This window comes from Ailuropoda melanoleuca, chromosome 3, assembly GCF_002007445.2.
Source record: "Ailuropoda melanoleuca isolate Jingjing chromosome 3, ASM200744v2, whole genome shotgun sequence".
NCBI classification, from domain to species: domain Eukaryota; kingdom Metazoa; phylum Chordata; class Mammalia; order Carnivora; family Ursidae; genus Ailuropoda; species Ailuropoda melanoleuca.
In genome coordinates this window covers 45,298,578-45,318,126 of record NC_048220.1, presented here as the reverse complement: position 1 = coordinate 45,318,126, position 19,549 = coordinate 45,298,578, and the positions used below count along the sequence as shown (strand labels likewise).

The 19,549-nt window shown below is 39.2% G+C and overlaps 1 protein-coding gene across 8 annotated transcripts in view; it reads right to left on the bottom strand.

Annotated features, from left to right (window-relative positions):
- MAST4 (microtubule associated serine/threonine kinase family member 4) overlaps positions 1-19,549 on the bottom strand; it is a 546,144-nt gene that overhangs the window by 232,165 nt on the left and 294,430 nt on the right. For 5 of the 8 annotated variants that reach the window (XM_034656299.1, XM_034656302.1, XM_034656304.1 and 2 more), the window contains one exon: positions 16,730-16,765. The exons of the other annotated variants lie outside the window; for them this stretch is intronic. In XM_034656299.1, the coding sequence (XP_034512190.1) occupies positions 16,730-16,765 (36 nt within the window). The remainder of the gene's footprint in view (positions 1-16,729; positions 16,766-19,549) is intronic. 8 annotated transcript variants of the gene reach the window in all.

The following is a 19,549-nucleotide window of genomic DNA, read 5'->3' as shown; positions in this document are numbered from 1 at the left end:
GTAAAAAACACGAAGACAAGAATTCATTGAACCCAGGCTCACCTCTTTCAGGTATAAATATTATGTCAACCTACTTATAGACCAAGTCACATCCATGAACACACTAAAAGTAATTTGCACCACTTTTGGCCCTTTGTATATTCTATGCCAGTACTCCTCCTCAAAGTGGAGTCTAAAAATGATTCTCAGGGAGATGAATGCTTAACACATTATAAAAATTTTTGTTGACATTTCATTGAATCTTAAAAAATATGAACTCTGTAATGACTATCCTTTAAATTGAGACTGCTCCATGATTTTAGTGCCATGTTTCCACCTGTGGTAATGATCAAGTTGGCCCAGTATTACTATTTCAATTTTCCTGAGTTAATGAGAAAAAACCAGAGGATTAAATACACAAATAAGGGCAGGGCCAAATGACATCATGGAACACTAAGGAACCATCACTGAAGGCTTTCTGTCAGAAAAGTCACAGAACTAACTCCACACTGTGTATGATAAATATGCCAACTCAAAAAACAAACAAATGAAGTAAGCAGGTGGCACACCAGCCAACAGCATATCCATCCTAAGAATGATTTCGTTTTAGCCAAATATCATCAATACATAATAATAGGGGCACCTGTGTGGCTCAGTCGGTTAAGTGTCTGCCTTCGGCTCAGGTCATGATCTCAGGGTCCTGTGCCTGCTTGTCTCTCCTCCTCTGCCCCTCCCTGGTGCTCATGCTTTCTCTCTCTCTCTCAAATCAACACAAGTCTTTAAGAAAATACATACTATTAAGTCAGTATTAATACTGTAAATGTTACTCCTGGCAGTTTTGTTGCATTTGTTTTAATTTGTTTTAGTTGCAGTGGTAAAAATGAACCTGAGTTTTTATCTGGCTTTTTTCTTTATATATAATAAAATATCATTAAAATAAATAACATAACATACATAACATTGCAGCCGTGAAAACATTTCCTTTTTAAGGAAGTTTATACATCATTTAGATTAAAGGAATACCTCTAAACGTTATGTCTCAAACTACAGTTGACCCTTGAATGCCACAGGTTTGAACTTCATGGGGTCACTTATACACAGATTTTTCTGGATAAAGACAGTACGGTACTGTAAACGTATTTTCTTAACTTTTTTTTCGCTAGTTCACTTTAAGAATAGAGTACAGAATAGATATACAAAACATATATTAATCTATTGTTTATGTTATGGGCAAGGCTTCTGGTCTATGATAGACTATTAGTGGTTAGTTCTTGGAGTCTCATAGTTCTATGTGGATTTGTGACTGCCCAGGCTTTGGTGCCCCTTCCTTCTGCGTTGTTCCAAGGTCAACCGCAGGTAGGTTTGGGAAGCAGTGAAATCGGCATGCAGTCTCCCACATGCTGTTGCCGTAGTCCACATAAGGCAAGTGTGAGGCAAAGCACCTTACCACAAGAAGCTTGAAATGTAGTGAGAAACTGTCCTTATGATGGAAAAACATAGTCCTTAACTTCTGGCAGCCAAGGAGGCTTGCGAGAATCCTACGAAAGCTGTAGGAAACACACACAGGTTCCTACACAATGTCAGGGACGCCAGAAAGCTGTCAGGTTCCCAGGATGAAAACACTTACTTAGAAAATAAGTTTAATTTAGAAGAGGTGCATTATTCTTTTTAATTAATAAGTGACATGCAACCAGGAAAGAAAGAGTGGGGACCAAAAAATTGAAACTAGCCGGATCAGTAAAGGAATTAGGAGCAACTAATAGGTTTGGCTGGGAAAATTTTGCTCGAATAAAGGTATACACAATTCAAAATATCACAATCTCATTTTCAAAGGGTCAAATTAAAAAATACTTCATTATCACTGAAATATTTTTATTTATCAGAAATTTTTCTACATAAGAGGAGCATCTAAGTACAATGCAGGAAAAGAGAATTATCAGAAATATGAGCACTTGGTCTACTCCAGTTAGAGAGATGGGCACAGGCTATGGATGGTTAAACGTGGTAATAAATGATAATATGCTTGAGATAAGCAAAAGCCACATTAGGCTTTGCAAAGCCAAAGAATCTCTGGCTTCCCCGTGCCTATGGATTTCAAAATATGACTTCCTATATAGATGAGAATTAAAGGATACAGCTATCCATTTAGAAATACTACTGAAGAGTCATGTTTACAGGTTGCAAAAGAACTACTAGGTAATATTTTGAAAACCCCAACACAGCATTTTGTTGAAATTTATTTTAGCCAAGCGCAGCCTTTGAATAAATGAAAGGACTTAATTGCTAAATTTCATGGTGTGTCATAGAGAAAAATATCAAATTTCACTCTACCAAAGATTAATAGAAAAATCATAATAAAAACTGCAAATTATTTACATAGCTTAAGTAGATATCCAAGATTGCAGACATGCTCTGAGGAACACAACTAATCATCGACCCACGACCCACGCACAGCTAATTACCAACCAATATGGAGAAAACCTTCATCGCCTATTCCGTTTATAATGCGGCCCTCACATCAAGGTTTTGTCATTTCTGGTCTTAATAAGAACCAGTCATGCAGGGAATTTAATTCAAAGTGCAAGCACAATTTTAACACAAGTTTATCTCATCTCCTTTTTTCCTCCACTTTTTTCCTTTTTATTTTCAGAAGAAAGCAAACTGTGTTAATTCCTGAAATACACAACCTACAAGGGTGGCCTAGAGCTCTCCACCACCTCCACTTCTGAACTCAAACCCTCCAGCTACAATAAAATAATAAAACCAAAGCCTTCTATGGAAACGGCATCTTATGAAATTGCTGTTTGAGTATGCCAACTAGAGGTTAACATCAGATACTCATTTCTAGGCTTGGCCTCCTCTCTCCAAACCCAGGAATTCCAATGAAAAAGCCAAGCTTTTCCTGATCAACATTGCTCAGCTACTCATTTCTGGAAACCTCTCAAACAATTCCAACTGAAGTCTGACAGACTCAACTATTAAAAAGCCCTCTTGGTTAAGACTTCATGTACAGTAATTCAGAAGGGACAGTTAATAGAAGGAAGTCCATATTTTATATTTCTTACCGGCTAGGTTATCTTTTGAAGACAGCATCCATATCATCACCACCCTTGAAAAAAGAAAGCTGGATACTCACCTGTTTTGATAGCATTTCTATACTTTCCTGAAGATAGCATGACTTCAGGGTTCCTTCCATGCACTGTTGACCCTTGAACAACACAGGTTCGAACCGTATGGTTCTGCTTATATGTGGGATGGTTTTTTTTTAATAAATATAGTACCACACCATAAAATGTATTTTCTCTGCTTCATGATTTTCTTATTGACAGCTTCCTTTCCCTAGCTTTATTGTAAGAATATAGTATATAATAAATATGCCAAATATGTGTTAATCCACTGTATATATTATGGGTAAGGCTTCTCATCAACAGTAGGCTGTTAGCAGTTCAAATTCTGAGGGAGTCAAAATTTATACTCAGATTTGTGACTGCACAGGGAATCAGCACCCTTAAATGCCCTGCATTGTTTAAGGGTCAACTGTACTTAAAAAAGTGGCGAGGGGCACCTGGGTGGCTTAGGTGTCCAACTCTTGATCTTGGCTCAGATCATGATCTCAGGGTCCTGTGACTGAGCCCCACATGGGGCTCCATCCTAAGCAGGGAGTCTGCTTAAGATTCTCTCTCTCCTCTTCCTCTGCCCCTCCCCTCAGCTTGCGAGCATGAGCACGCTCTCTCGCTCTCTCTCAAATAAATAAATACAATAAATCTTGAAAATAAGTGGCGATACAACATCAGGTGTCAGTATTTCCATACTGGTTGGAATTTCAGTGGGAAACTAAGTCCTGCATTTGAGAAACTGAATGTTGTCCCTTTTTATAGTATCTTAACATATGCATTCCATCCTGGCAGCAATACTGCCTTCAATAGAATCTGAATATTTTTGGTGAGGGATAGAGAGTATGGATTAATTAAAAAAAATTTTTTTTAAATTTCTAGATTGCTGCAGATTAACAACTAGAAATTAATAAATGAAAACCAACATAATGGCATGCCCAATCTGTTTTTATGTTCAACTGTTAACTAGAGTAACTTCATCAGGAATGTGTTAAGAAAACTGCGTGAATCAGAGTTAGCTAGGCTCCTTTTACCGACTTTCCCACTCCCCACTCTTTCAATCAATCAATCAGTCAAACAAGGAAAGACTACATTTAACCAAAACCAGGGCAGAAATTCTTCTCCCACCTAAAGAATTAGGATCCTGATAAGTGCCAGAAAGGTAAACACACAATTGATAAAATCAACAGCCTGAGGGGAAAATAGAGTAACAAGGAAATGAGGTTAAGAGTGAACTTTTAAACGCTCTGGTAAACGTGTAAAACCTGATAAAAATAAGGGAAAACATGCCCGGTGAGAAAATGTGATATTTTATATACTTCAAGTAAAAAAGGAGAGCATTAATTGTCTTATTAAGTACCTCAAGCAATAGGTACTTTTTAGGGTCTCACATCACTGTGACTTGGAGACATTTAGGAAATGATTTGGTCTTGCTAGAGATCAAGTAAATTCTAAGAAGCTATGTTTCCCCTAAACCTGCACCTCCGTGAAAATCTTCATTTCTAGGGGCTAGCTGTGAATCCAGAGCTGCAGAGAAACATGAAGGATTCAAGAAGGATAAGGACAGCTAGGGCAAAACCTTGATCTATCCCACACAGCTGCACAGTGTGCCGCGCCCACACCGCCAGGTACTGAACCTCCGTTCTGCCCCAGCAGCTAGGTAAATGCCCATGACCCCTCCTCTCGGGCCACCCCTGTCCAGTCCCAAAGAAGTCTCATCCATCCTGGCTTCCTCCCAATTCACTGCCTTGTACTGGACAATCAGACACTAAAAAGATCGGGAACCCACCTGTAAAAGCAATTCTCTACTCTCCTGCTTTATACGTTCCTAAAAAACATACCAAAAAGTCAAATATACGTTGTTAGGCAATTTTTTGTTCCTTGAGAGAGAAAAAAATGTTTCAAACTTTCTAATTATTGCTCATACACCCCTCACTGATACACTCCCAATCTGTCCACATCCTTGCATTTTGTTCTTTTCATTTGCTATCAACTATTGCACACCACCAACCCAAGCACAGTCAATGTCTGATTCAGGCTAAATATTAGTCCGTTTTGGAAAGCTGGATAACTCCCCTCTGGTGTCAGCTGCATTAAGTGTATGAGAGCTACACTTCTTATCACTGATACAGCACGTTCTTTTCTGTTTCAATTCAACTTTCTAAAACAACGGTAAAAAGCAATGAAATACTCATAACGATGTTGTACTGTCAAGATAGGGATGCTGCTGAACGTCAGTGTCGGCTGGCAGAAAATGGGAATGACTTACACTGTTGACACTATTAGGAAACAGAGTTCTGAATAAATAAGGGAGCAGTTAAACAGGACCCGCTTTCAAAGTCTTCTCTTCTCCTTCACATAAAAGGCGCCTTAGGGAAAAAATGTCATGGGGCACAATGAACTAGTCCATCTTTAGGTCTTGGGAAGAAGTTCTCCTTTCTTCCTTTTCCCTGGACCAGTCTTTTCCTCTGGATATATTGGGTACTCTAAAGGGCAGTGATTGGGGTTCCTATGGAGAAGATCTCTGGATCAGTTAGGATTAGATGCAGTTATAACTGCATGTAACTGGTAACCCAAATATGTGGCTTAAACAAAGCAGCTTACTGCTTTCTCACATAAAAGAGGTTCAGAAGCAGGGAATCCAGAGTGGGAGTGGTGGCTACCAAATTGTCCGATTCAAATGACTTCCACCTCTCTATTCAACCATCCTCAGTAGGCACTCTATCCTCACAGTCACCTCAAGGTCCAACATGGGTGCCAGAGCTCTAGCCAACACAGATGCATTCCACACTGGAAGAAGGAAGTGAAAGAAAGGATTCCCACAAACTATCTCTTGAGCAACTTTTACTTAGATCTTATTGGTCTATATGTGATACCATAACTCCATCCAGCTGTGAGGTAAGAAGGTTGGTTAGGCACGGTCATTTAATTGAGCACATTATCACTGTGACAAAAATTACAGTTTTTATCAGTGAACCAAAACAGGATCGAGGATACTGTGTACACAGCGGGATGTCTCTGTCAGTGTCTCTGCCAGTTCTCCTTCTGGGCATAAGCCTCATCTCCAGGGAATTCCCGAAGCACATGAAAGTCCAGCCTTGCTCCCTAGACACCACTGCCAAGGATGGCAGTCTCCCAGTAGGGCAGAGCACACTTGCTCTGAGTGTCCCTTTGCATCTTCCCCCAAGTGCCCTGACATGGCAGGGAGAAAGCAGCCAGGGCCTCTAGGCCTGGCCAGATCCATATCCCCAGCTCATGTCAACGACATACAAGGCAGTACTTGAAAGGTGTATCTTTAAAGTTAAGACACCAGATCGCAATTCTCAGGGAAACAATGTTATAAATAGTGAGAGGTTTGCAGGTTTATCCACAGAGGACCACTTCACAGGTAATGTAGCAGAAATAGTATTCATTTGCCATCATCCAAAGTGGAATTATTAGATTTCGATAGATTACTCTAATGAGGTGTACAGGAGAGCTTGGACAGAAAGAAAAAGAAAGAGCAAGGACCAACTCCTATTTCATGCTGGCTTTGTTCTCTGGCAAGTGCGCCTTTCAATTGCTCTCTCCTGAACAAGTAACTTGTCTTGCCCCTGTGCTTTTCCATTCAGAGGAGTTCACGAAAAAGGAAGGGGACGTTACACAGACTACAACAAGCTCGAGCTTGACAACACCAACTGGCTTGTGGAATCCGCCTTCCACATTTGGGCAGGGAGAAAGAGACTAGAGGGGCTTCCAAAATGAACTGTGTAGCTCAGAAAATACTTAGTTCTAACCCTCAGTACCTGCGAATATGACTTTATTGGGAAATAGTGTCTCTGCAGATGATCACTAGGGTGGGCCCTAATCCAGTGACTATGTCCCTATGAAAGGGGAAGACTTGGACACAGAAAGAGTCATGCACACAGGGGAGATGCCAGGTCATGATGAAGGCAGAGATCGAGGTGATGCATCTACAAGCCAGGGACCTCCAGAATGCCAGCCAACCACTAGGATCTGGGAGAGAGACCTGGAACAGATCCTCTCTCATAGACCTCATGAGGAACCAACCCTGCAGTCCCTTCATCCCACACTTCTAGCCTCTGGAACTGTGAGACAAGAAGTTTCTATTGTTTAAGACACCAGGTTTGTTTGTGGCACTTTGTTATGGCAGCCCTGGCACTCCAATACATAGGGTGACTGAATCACATCCACTCACCTCCGTGAGTCTGGGGCAAAGCTCCAGTTCTCTCAAATGCTATACCTCAAGCTACTTCTCAAGGGCCACCATTTTCCACAACCATCATCTATATAACTGAGGCTCCAGCCACGCATGTTCTAGGGGGTGATTCAGGAATAGTCACCAAGCAAGAGTGAGAATGAGGGGAAGCCACAGGACCCTCCACACCAAGGATCATCTACCACTTTGACCAAGACAATGAGAAGCAGACACGGCTCAGTGTGATACCTACGTTTCAAAGTCTGCATGGAACAGAACTACACCAATAGGTAGCTGCCAAAGGCTTCTCCAGAAACAGAATTATCTGAGTCAAGAAAAATGAGAGTAAATGATTATGCATAGGAGGCACTGTAATCACTCACTTCTCGTGACTCAACAGGCTCAAATATGGAAATGTATTCTCTTTGTCAATTTCTCTTAAACATGTTTCTCTGCTTCCATAACACCTCTCCTTTCTCTCTCTCTCCTGGCCTTTCTGTCATAGGATGTGGTCGGAAGACACTGGAAAGGGAAGAGGCTGAAAAAGCTGGTAAAGAAAGCTAAACTTTTTAATAAACAGAAATGAACTAGAGGAAGTCTCATTTCTATGCGCATCCACTCTCCATCTTTTACTGTTTTTTTTTTTAAAGATTTTATTTATTTATTCGACAGAAATCAAGGGCAGGGCTTTGTGTATTAGACTGTCTCCCTGGTTAATGAGAATGTCACAGTCAAAGCAAGTTTTATTTTTTTATTTTTATTTTTTTTAAAGATTTTATTTATTTATTTGACAGAGATAGAGACAGCCAGTGAGAGAGGGAACACAAGCAGGGGGAGTGGGAGAGGAAGAAGCAGGCTCATAGCGGAGGAGCCTGATGTGGGGCTCGATCCCACAACACTGGGATCACGCCCTGAGCCAAAGGCAGACGCTTAACCGCTGTGCCACCCAGGCGCCCCCATCTTTTACTGTTTTTAATAAAAAATCTAGGAAGGGAATAGCATAATGAACACCCACCTGGTTAACAACAACTACTCAACTTGACATGTCAAAAATACATACTGTTGAAGCCCCGACCCCCACTCCATGATCTTGGTTACCCTCTTCCCCCAAGAGGTAACCACCACCATGAATTTGGTCTTTATTATTCTCACACATGCCTTTACACTTTTACTACAAAAACAACCCACCTAAAATAATGGTGTTCCTTGGCCACAGACCCATTGGTTACTTTTTTTTTTCCCCTCTTTCCTTTCTTTCTCTCATCTATCAAAAGAATAATTACCAGGTAAATGTATTCAAAAGCATGGCATTAATAACAAAAATTGGTAATTTTATTCTTATCAATTAATGTCTATTTTATTCACCCATGTTACTTGTTCCCACCCCCCATAAATCTGTGATATAAGGAAATCAAGCCAGAACAATGGGAAATACACTTTGAACGGGTATCTATTTCTGGCACTCAATTCAGATTGGTAAATGGAAATGGACATCACCTATGCTTAAAATTCTCCTTGACAAAAACCTGAATGGATAAACTAGAATTTAGGATAATATTAAATTTATATTGCACTTTTTAAAAATTTTTATTTATTTATTTTAGAGAGAGAGAGCATGAGCAGGGGGAATGGAGGGAGAGAGAATCCCAAGCAGATTCTGCGCTGAATGCAGAGCCCGACCTAGGGCTCGATTCCAGGACACTGGGGTCATGATCTGAGCTGAAATGAAGAGTCTGATGCTTAACTGAATGAGCCACCAAGGTCCCCTTGCACTTCTTTATACAGAGGACTATAAAAATATTAAGACATTAATCAGCAACTAATTGATCACTTTTACCTGTTTTGATAAAAGACTTAAATGCAAAAAATGAAGTAACATTGCACTAGATACAAATACATTAGGTTAACAAGCCAACATCTACCATCGTATTTGGAGCACATCACATTCTTTTTTTAAAATATTTTATTAATATTTATTTGAGAGAAAGAGAGTACAAGTGGAGGGAGGGGCAGAGGTAGAGGGACAAGCAGACTCCCCGCTGAGCATGGAGCCAGACACAGGGCTTGATCCCACGACCCCATGATCACGACCTCAGCCAAAGTCAGATTCCTAACTGACTGAGCCACCCAGGCACCCTGAGGAGCTCATCGCATTCTTATTAGAAGCTGGAATGACTTATGTAGGAATTCAGTAATTGTTCAGTCAACCGACTAAGGGGTTAGTCAATGAGAGTGTTAAGCAGCAGGGGAAATATGTGATTTTAAAACACACTAAACAGGATCTACAAGTATTTGTGGAACAACTCTGACATGCCAGGCATGGTTCTAGACACAGAGGATATAGCAGGGAACCAAACCCCCTGACCCTAGGAAGCCTGCATTCCAGCAGGACAGCGTGTACAAAGGTACACATGTGATATTTCCTGAGCAACTCTGGGAAACCCTCCCTGATCAATAAATCACTCCACAAACCACAACTTGGCTAAGAATGGCTGCAGTGCTGGTTTCGGAGGAAATTTTTAAAAGCCCCAAGTGTTACAGCAACACAAAGAAAATCTGTTCTATTCCCTAAATGAATATAACATCTCTTGGTTGACTACGGGAGCCTATTAAAATGTGTTGTGAGAAGTGATTTGCTGCACATAAAAAGTCAAAGCCTCCTTGAACCTAAACAAATATTGCCAACAGCTGCAGAAAAAGTGTTAGCGTTTTGAGTTTTCTAAAATGAATTACTGAAAATAAGGAAATGCCTCAGTACCCGAAATAAGAACACATGACTATTAGTAACAGTCCAGCACTTCACTCTCCTGGCTGTTTCTGTTCGATGGCACAGCAGCTGCGGGCAAGCAGAGAACTGAGCTCATCTACAACTGGTCAGCTCCAGAAAGGACTTCCCCGCTGGAAAGAAAATGCGCACCAAGAATCAATCATCATCAGGTAATGAGGAGTTGAAAAAGAGCCTGAAGAGGAATATACTAAAATGCTTTCAAGGACTATCTTCACATGGTGAGACTATGGATGAAAACTTTTATTCTTTATACTTCTCCATTTTTCTACAATGGAAATAATGAGAAAAAAATGGTAAATGCTTTATAATCTGAGAATCTTCACAGTAAAATAAAATGCTATTCCATTTCTTAAATGCTAGGAGCCTCTAACACTGTGATACCTAAAGGAAAAATTATTTAATGCATCAAAAGACACAAGTGAAAGCTACATTCTCTGCTTTTTAAACTATCTTTTCTTTAAGTGATAAGAGGTAATTTTGAATGCATCTTCTTCAGGCTGTATTTTCTGGTTTTACAATGGTCACCTGTGTGACTGATACAAGTATTAAATTATTTTCTATAAAGACCAGTTGGCTGTAACTTATTAAGATATTACGAATTATACATTACTCAAGAAATGGACAATAGGAATACATATATCAGTTTCCACCCTAAGAACAATTCTTGGAAATGCCTCTAGGTTTGAATTATTTCCCTCTTTACAAGGGCCCACAGAAGTTCAGAGAGATCAAAATACACCAACTCTTCATAAATTAGCTATTTCCATGGAACACCGGTCCCCGGTCTTCCACCATCACTGCTCTGTCAGCGTATCAGCACCACGTCTGATGGGTAAATGACAGGAGACAGCAACAGGGAGAAAATGGAACGGGAAGGTCTGGTTTTCAAGCCACTATCATATAACATACATTGCAGGATTAAAGTGTTTTCTGATGATGGAAAAACAACTGAACTCAGGGCCAGCTACCTCTTTTATGACAGGTTTTTAAACCTCATCTTCAAGCTTGCTCCTGCTCTGAACCCCATTTCCCAATCATCGGATGGTGGGTTATGAAGCCAGAGAACAATTTGTTACATCTCCGAATGCCTCTCCCTGCAAGGCCAGATTCCATCAGTCTTCCAACCAACAGCCTGAAATATACGACTGTGGTCTTAGGTTAAGGTCAGCGCTCAGGGTTACAGAAACGAGGAGAATGATTTCTATATGGGCAACAAAAAAGAGCCAGAACTCTGGCATCCTCAACCAGAGTCATTTACAGAGACGCAGGACAGCAGGGGCCCCAAGCTGTGAGGCAAAGGAATCTTTAGGGTTTCAGGTGGATGCAGATTTAGGATACGGTACTAACAACCCAAAAATGAGGGGATAACCTGAAGTATGTGAGTCACAGCCTCACCAAGTACCTACAACCCTCAAAGCACTTCGTCACTGGCCCGTTTCTTTTCTTTTCGAGGCAGGTCTCCCAATGGCTGGCTAGAGAGGGTTTTATTTCAGCCTTCATTTTTAAGTCTCCTGCTGCCAACACCTGTCTCAATTGTCATTGGCTGACCCCTAAAGATGGGCGTGAGATTTCCCAATATTAATGGACCCCAAGAGAACAATTCTTTTTGCCAGGCTCACATTGGGTACAAAAGCCTTCAACTACCTGGCATTTCTTTTAATCAGTTATACTGCTTTGGGGCTCATTTTACAAAGCCATCTGGCTTTGCAAACATCAATGCAAAGACTATGAAAAAAACCACTTTTTTTAAGGCCCTGCAATGGGGAGCAATCTACTTTAAAGTATGTTAAGCTCCAAGGGTTCTGGTGTAGAAATAGCTTGCTAAGATTCCTCATTGTTCAGACATCCAAGGAGCCTAGCCCTCTAGAAGATAAAAGGATTCTTCTGAAAGCACCATGTAAAGGAAAATATTTGTTCAGTCACAGTGTCCCTACAAATGTGATCTTATGCTCTATGGCTGGGTGTCTAAGAAGATGAAAATGAAGGGGCCTTAACAGATCTGGTGGAGACCTGGTCAGATAAATTAAAGGTTGGGGGACATGTGCTACCCTAAATTGGTGAATGCTGAGGTGCCCTCCTTCCTGTGAATATTCTACTCATTCTTACAACATGTTCCATAACTCAGGATGGCATCAAGGAGAAACGCTTTGATTTTTTTTTTTTTTTTACTACTGAATACAACTGCAATTATATATATATATATATTTCAACTGCAATTATATTTAAAATATCTTTATATTCTACTGCTCTGAGAGGTTCACTTTTGAAGTTTTCTATTCATACATTTCAATAGTCCTACCCCTTTCTAAGAGATTGTAAGCTAGCCTTTGAAAAATCCAATAGTAGGAGAAGGTACCAATGGAAGTGGTTCTTTTTTTTTCCTCCAAAGAGCTATTTCATTCATTAGAATTTCAGTGGTAGCAGAAATGACAACAGAAAACTCGAGGAGACTGACATTTCAACATTTAGATGTACAAAAATATTGTGGGGACTAATAACTCAGGGTCAAATTTAATGTGTCATTTTAAAAAGTCATCCTCTTACATAACCTGGAAGTTAGATGCAGCTGGCAGTATATGTCCCCAGCTCACAACAGGTTTCCCCAAAGTAGCTATTTCTCTTTAAGGCACAGAGCGGAAGGGTCATTGACTACTGACCCAGCACCTTGACCTGAAAAAATGGAGCAGTCTCAACACAGTTCTCAAGGAAGAAACACCCTGCCAGCAGAAATGATAAGTGCTTACGTCACACTCACAGCTGATTTACAATTTCTGCCATCAGCCCAGGGACAGGGTGGGATCTCACTCTTAAAAAGACATCAATCTTCTCAGGTGATACTACACTTGTCTACCAGCAGACCTGTTTAAAATCAAAGCAATATGGAAGTCTCACACTTACACGGGACCTGTTGTGTCAATATTTTCTTCTACCTCCCATGTGTGGAAGGTTTAACATATTCTAGCAACAGATTAAAGCAAAATAAAGATGAAAAACTGGTGATACTCCACTTTGAGACAATTTAAGACAGTGCCAAACACATGAAAGTGATACTCAGGGAGGGTAACATTTTAACAAGGACAAGAGAATAGTATTAAATTACTACAATGTTATGGGAAGTTACATTTTACCTTGGTCGTTTGGAGGCAACCTTTGCAAATCTTAAAATGAAAATCTACGAAAAATATTTACCGTGATTCAGTTTTAATTTCTAGCTTAAGATTTTTTCATTGTTTAAAAGTACACTATCACATACAGCTGGTTTACTTCAGTTGGACCCAGATTAAGAAGGCCTATTAGTTACTAAAGTGGGTTCCAGTGGACCTCATCTCATTAGGTCCAGGAATGATATCCGTAGGCTTCAGGAATATTGCTTTGAACCCAATACCTGCAATGTTCTGGGAGCTACAACGCTGCTTTTCGGTCAGTACAGGAGAATCGTCACCTGCTCAGTATCTTTACGTGAAGTGCAAGGATTCAACAGAACCCTCGTCGATTCATTGAAATCAACACAGATGGTGATTTCTATCTAATGTCGCAGATGTGCGGGATTTTCCTCCTCCTTCTTGCAGTCCTGTGAGCATTACTCTGATTATCCTAGTGCCTGTCTCCTCCCGTGCAGGACTTCAAGGCCTCCAGTCAGAGTGGCTTTGTGAACACAGTGCTGGTAACTGTAGGTGCAGTAGTTCTGGCTTCGGGAACAAAAAACCGTTTGCGATGAACAGCCACTCCAACCCCTGACCACAGATGGTGGTTCATGTTTGTTGTTTATGTGGTTCGTTTATGGTGGTGGTTCATGTTTGTTTGACAGACACAGAGAAGGGTTCTCTATCCTATTTTAAACAAATCTTCCAGAGTCTCTAGCATCAGGCAGCCCCCCACTATTTGACGTTGTTTTTGAAAAAAATTCCTTTATGACTAATCTTATCATATCCTTGTTTACTGTTTTTTTACTATGATTTTCAGTTCCTGCAATAGCGTGCATATATTTAAAAACAATTTCATCTTAAAATTAACAATGTAGAATTTATATCCATGATTGTGTTTAAAATATACTCCAGTTATATCTTTTTAAATTTATGTTTATCAACTCTCAATGTTGATCCTGATTAAAACTTGAGTACGGGAAACAGAATCTGAATGGATCAAAATACCGCTTCTTGGACAACCCCAGAAACATGATAAGTCTTGTATTGAGCACAGTTTGTATCATTTGTTACCTATGACAGAACATGATCCACCGCTCTGGGCTTCTGGTAGGCCCAACTTGTTCAACGGCTTCTAAGTACCATTTCCTCTGTCACTGAAATTTCCACTATAGGACTGCAGAAGACATTCCTTCCATTTGGTTCATCTGACATGAACAGCTCAACCTCCACACACACTGTTGAAAGCATCCTTGAGCTTTAGACAAAACAAAAACAAACAAGCAAATCCATTCCGAAACCAGCAAAATTTGCCCTACCCCAGTCAGGGCGTCTTAGTATGTTCCTGAAGAAGTCGTGCTGACCGTTAGTGGAAAGTTGTATTAGAGGCCAGAATCCAGGTACCTGGACTGTCTGTGGGATGGTACTGGATCTATGAGCTGGATGGAAGCCGGGAGCTAACTGTTCATGACCTTCTTTAGAACAGAATAGAAAAATTCTACTTGGCTATGATTTAATAAAGATTCAAAGTTCACATCGACGGTTTAAATTTCACTCTAACTAAACTAAGTCCTTTTTTTGGTCTCAGTGTGAATAATTTAAATGAATTCCCTCTTTTCTAAATTACCATCTTTAATATTCATACACATGCTAAAAATTGCCATACCAATTCATTTATTTGAATTATAATACCATTAAAAGTACAAGGAATCTCATTTTTTAAAAACATAATTGTATTTCATTCAATAATAATCACAACACGTTAATTATTTTACCATTTCATTTTTGGCTACACAACTAATGGTTTTTTCTAATCAATCAAGTAAACATGGGTGGAACCTATATGGGGATGTCCCTTTGCTTTCATAAGCAAAATACAGACTTTGTGTGTATTTGTATATATACTATCTGTAAGACAACACTACTATTATCTTTAATCACACGCAGTCTTAGTGTTTAGTGACAACATTTCAAATCCCCTTAGAAAAACACAAAGTTATTTAGTGTTTTAATATTAAATGTAAAGTTTCCAAAAAGCAATTGAGAATATCAGTGAAAGCAATTAAGTTATTATCGCATTAACATAAAGTTAAGAATATCAAAAACATGTAAAATATTAGACAACTTTTCCCAAAACTTCAGGTGTGACGGTTTCCTAGGTCAAGATTATTTAAGTTTTAGAAGAATGAAATCATAAAAAATCACAAAATACATGGTTTGTTATGCATGTCTACAGTTTACATTATTTATAAAGCCATCAACCAATCCAGGTCTGAGTATATTTTATAGTTTGGCACATAAACAGAAATACAAAGGTCACAGTCACTGAGAGCATTACACTGTAGCTTTAATATGATAATCTAATTTTTGGATAGATTTCAACATGTCATGCCTGTAACCCCCATTTCTCCATTTTGAGGTAACTGTACAATTATCACAGAGACAAAGTAAAATCAGATTTAAAAAATCAAAAGTCACATAAGAAATAAGGCCTCAGTTCATCAGTAAATATTTTCCGGTTAGTAATATCAAGTGAAGAGATCCCCAAACTGAAAATTATTAATTTTTAAATTCTATTTATCATACGTTGTTGTATTACCTTTTATATTCAAAACATTTAAGATAAAATTCCCCAACTTTAAGTTTTAAATTTATTTTAACCAAAGTATGAAAAAAACAAATGGCTAAAAACAACAATAAAAAGTATGAGAAGACCAGTGAAGGACAACTTACCAGACATTGCAACTCACTAGGAAAGCCACTGCATTCAAAACAGAATGGTGTTGGCACAGAGATGGACAGGGATCAGAATACAGAGTCCAGAAATAGATCCAAATATATATGTCATCCTTATATGTGACAAGATAACATTTCAAGTCCATGATAAATGTTCTTGTAACAATTAGAAACTAATAAAGGCAGAATCCTACATCGTATCATGTGTACAACTTAAAAATTGCAGTAAGATTTGAAGGTTTTAAAAACTGGGGAGAAAATATAGGGGAATGTTTATATGACCTTGAGATGGACAAACCACCCTGAACAAAACAGATTATCTCAGAAGCAATAAAGAAAAAGACGTATTTGATTGCATAATAATTAACAATTTTCATGTGGCAAAAGACATCACACACAGAGAGAAGAATGGTAAAGATATATTTGCACACACATATCCAAGGATTAACATTTCTAAAATACAGTAACTCTCAGAAAATATAAAAGAAAAACACTACCAACCAGAAAAATGGGCAGTGGAAATGAATATGAAGTGAAGAAAAGAGAAATTCACATGGATAATAAACATACGAAAATATTCTCAACATCAACAGTAGTAAAGAAAAAGTAAATTAATGATCAGTGATAATCAGATTGGTAAGAATTAAAAGGAGCAATGACATCTAATGCTGATGAGAATGTGGGAAATGGGAGCTCTTACATGCACATATCATTTGCTATTCCTTTGAGAAAAATAATTTAGCTTTATCTGTTAAAATTAAAATACACATACCGTTTGACCAAGCAATTCCACTTCTGGGAATCTATCCTATAGAAGAAGAAAAAAAAAAAAAAGGACTAGTACGTAAGGACGCAGGTACAAAGATGTTTATTGCAGCATTGTTTGTTGAGTGATGGGCCGGGGCGGGGGGGTGTGTGGAAATAGCATGAATGCCCAGTGATGGGAGAAAAATGAAATGTAGTATATCTATAATATGTAAGAACAGGAAAAATCAGTAGATGCTAACTTGGAGATAACAAAAGCAAATTGGTAAAATAAGAAAAGCAAACTGAAAAGTAAGTGCCATAATCCCATTCTTAACAATAGCAGCCACAGCAGAAACAGAACAACGTGTGTGAATACACTCATATGTACATGAAGGAAGGCATGGAGGAACACGCACCAGACTGACAACACCTGCCTACGGCTCTAAGTGGAAACAGGGATTAGAAGAGAGAAGGATTACTTACTTTCTCTTAGTGTTATTTCTGTGCTGTTTCATTAGTGGCTAGGGGGCACCACGTTACTCTTACAATTTCCAAAAATATACTTGAGACAATTATTAGCTCTTATTAGTGGTAGTAGGGCAGTATTTCCAGACATTCAACCTCAGTAAAACGGTAGCAAATAAACAAATATTCCTTTCTTTGCTTATACCAGTTACCACAGTATTCATCTTTAATTGCTTGTCCAGTAACCATTCCACCTCTCTCCATATGTCTATTAGCCATGTGGTTTGGGTGGGTCAGACTCCCAGGGACCCCTGACCGGTCTAAGCCAGTTCTGTCGACAAGGAACACAATTTGAAGCCACTTCTAGAATTTCAATTTTCTAGGAGTCACATTAAAACAATTTTTTTAAAAACACATGGAAGCATTTCCAATCATGCATTTGGATTCTAACTCCATAAATCCCAAGATACTACTGTTTCAACATATACTTAACATACAAATTATTAAACAGCTATTCCACATTCTTATTTCATATCTCAATTTAGACAAGCTGTATTTCAAGAGCAGAAGAGCCATATCTGGCTAGTGGCTACCATACTGGATAGCATCGGTCCAAGCAAATGGAAGAATTGTTTTAATGTTACCATATTCAAGGGGGACATATAATTTAAGACAGCACACTTAAAAAAAAAAACACCTCATAATGACAGGAGAAGAAATACCTTGTCATGACGAGAATGAATAAGAAAAAAGTAACCCCGAAACTGCTGGCAGCCCTGTGTGAGCTATGAAGGAAAGCACAAGTGGGGTGAAGGAGAAACTGGGTCCTGTGTCAACAGTGAACGTTGGGATCAACCCCTGCCAGAAACCTGGACCATTTAGCTACATGAGCTGGTAAAGTTCATTTATATTTTCAGCCACTTTGAGTGAGGTTTTATATGACCTGCAATCAAAAGTATCCCAAATGATACTCATCTACGGCCAAGGCCATGTCTAATCAAATAATTTCTTCTTAGGCAAATTAACTCAGATGTTCAATATTTCTCCTATTTATTTGTAGTCAAGCCATGCTTTTGTTAAACTGTTTTATTTGGTAACATTTTTAGACATCCTCTAGAAACATGCCCGAAGATTTCCACAGACTAATTCCTCATCATCTGGAGTAACTGCCCATGGTCACTACCCAAGAGAGTAGTTCTCCTCAAGACAATACAGACAGGAGGTGCCAGAGAAGCCTATCCATTTCACTCTCATTCTACCATCTTTTCTAGTCCTTCCCCTCCAGACCAGGGTTCCCCAACTTGAACACTACCGACATTGTGGGGAGATAAGACTTGGTTGGGAGGATTCCCTGAACACTGTGGAATGTTTAGCAGCACCCCACTAGGTGATAAAAGAAATCCCACTCTCCCAGTAGTTGTGACAATCAAAAATGTCACCAGACATTGTCAAATATCCTCTTTGTGGACAAAATCACTCCTGATTGAGAACCACTGTTCTAGATCAACCACCAGTTCAGGTGCACAAGTAACCTTCATTGTTCTGTTAGACTGAGTCACTGCAGAAAGCATTAAAGTATGATGCTAGCCCTCTGTTTCCTGCATCATAAGCTTTCCATGAACACATGAGGTTCTAGAATCTCATCTGTTCATGTCTTCCTCCTCCCTTCCTAAGCTGACCCTGAGCTATTACACTCTTCTTTCCAGAAGAAATGTGCCTACTTCCCTCTAACTTCAGCTTGAAATCATAATCTGAGCTGCTCCCAGAATGAACCACCCAACCATTTTTCTTGGGCTTCTCTGAGGGGATTTTTCTGACACAATACTTGTTCATTTATGGTCATTCATTCCTCAAGTCAGGTTCCCCGAGCTGTGCCACTCAGCTCTTCCACCAGTCCATTTTGGGGGGCAGCTCCATCCCTATCTCTCCACACTGTAACAACCCACACTTTATCCTCCCTAATCCATCTCTAAGACTAGTGTTTCATTGTGACAACCACTGGAAAACTTCACAGCTTCTCAAACTGATCTATAAAGTTAATTCAATTCCAGTAAAAATCTCAACAGGTTTTTGTTTTTGTAGAAATTGACCAACTGATTCCAAAATTAAAGAATCTAGAATAGCTAAGACAATTTTGGAAAAAAATCAAGATGGAGAACCAACACTACCTAATATCTAAACTCACTATAAAGCCACAATAATCAAAACAATGTGGTATTGCTATAAAGACAAAAAGGTCAATGAGAAAGAACGTAGTCCGTAAACAGACACACACAAATAAAGACAACTAATTTCCAAAAAAGGTAAAAAACAATTCAGTGGAGAAAGGATCATTTGTTCAACAAATGGTGCTAGAACAATTAGATACCTACATGCAAGA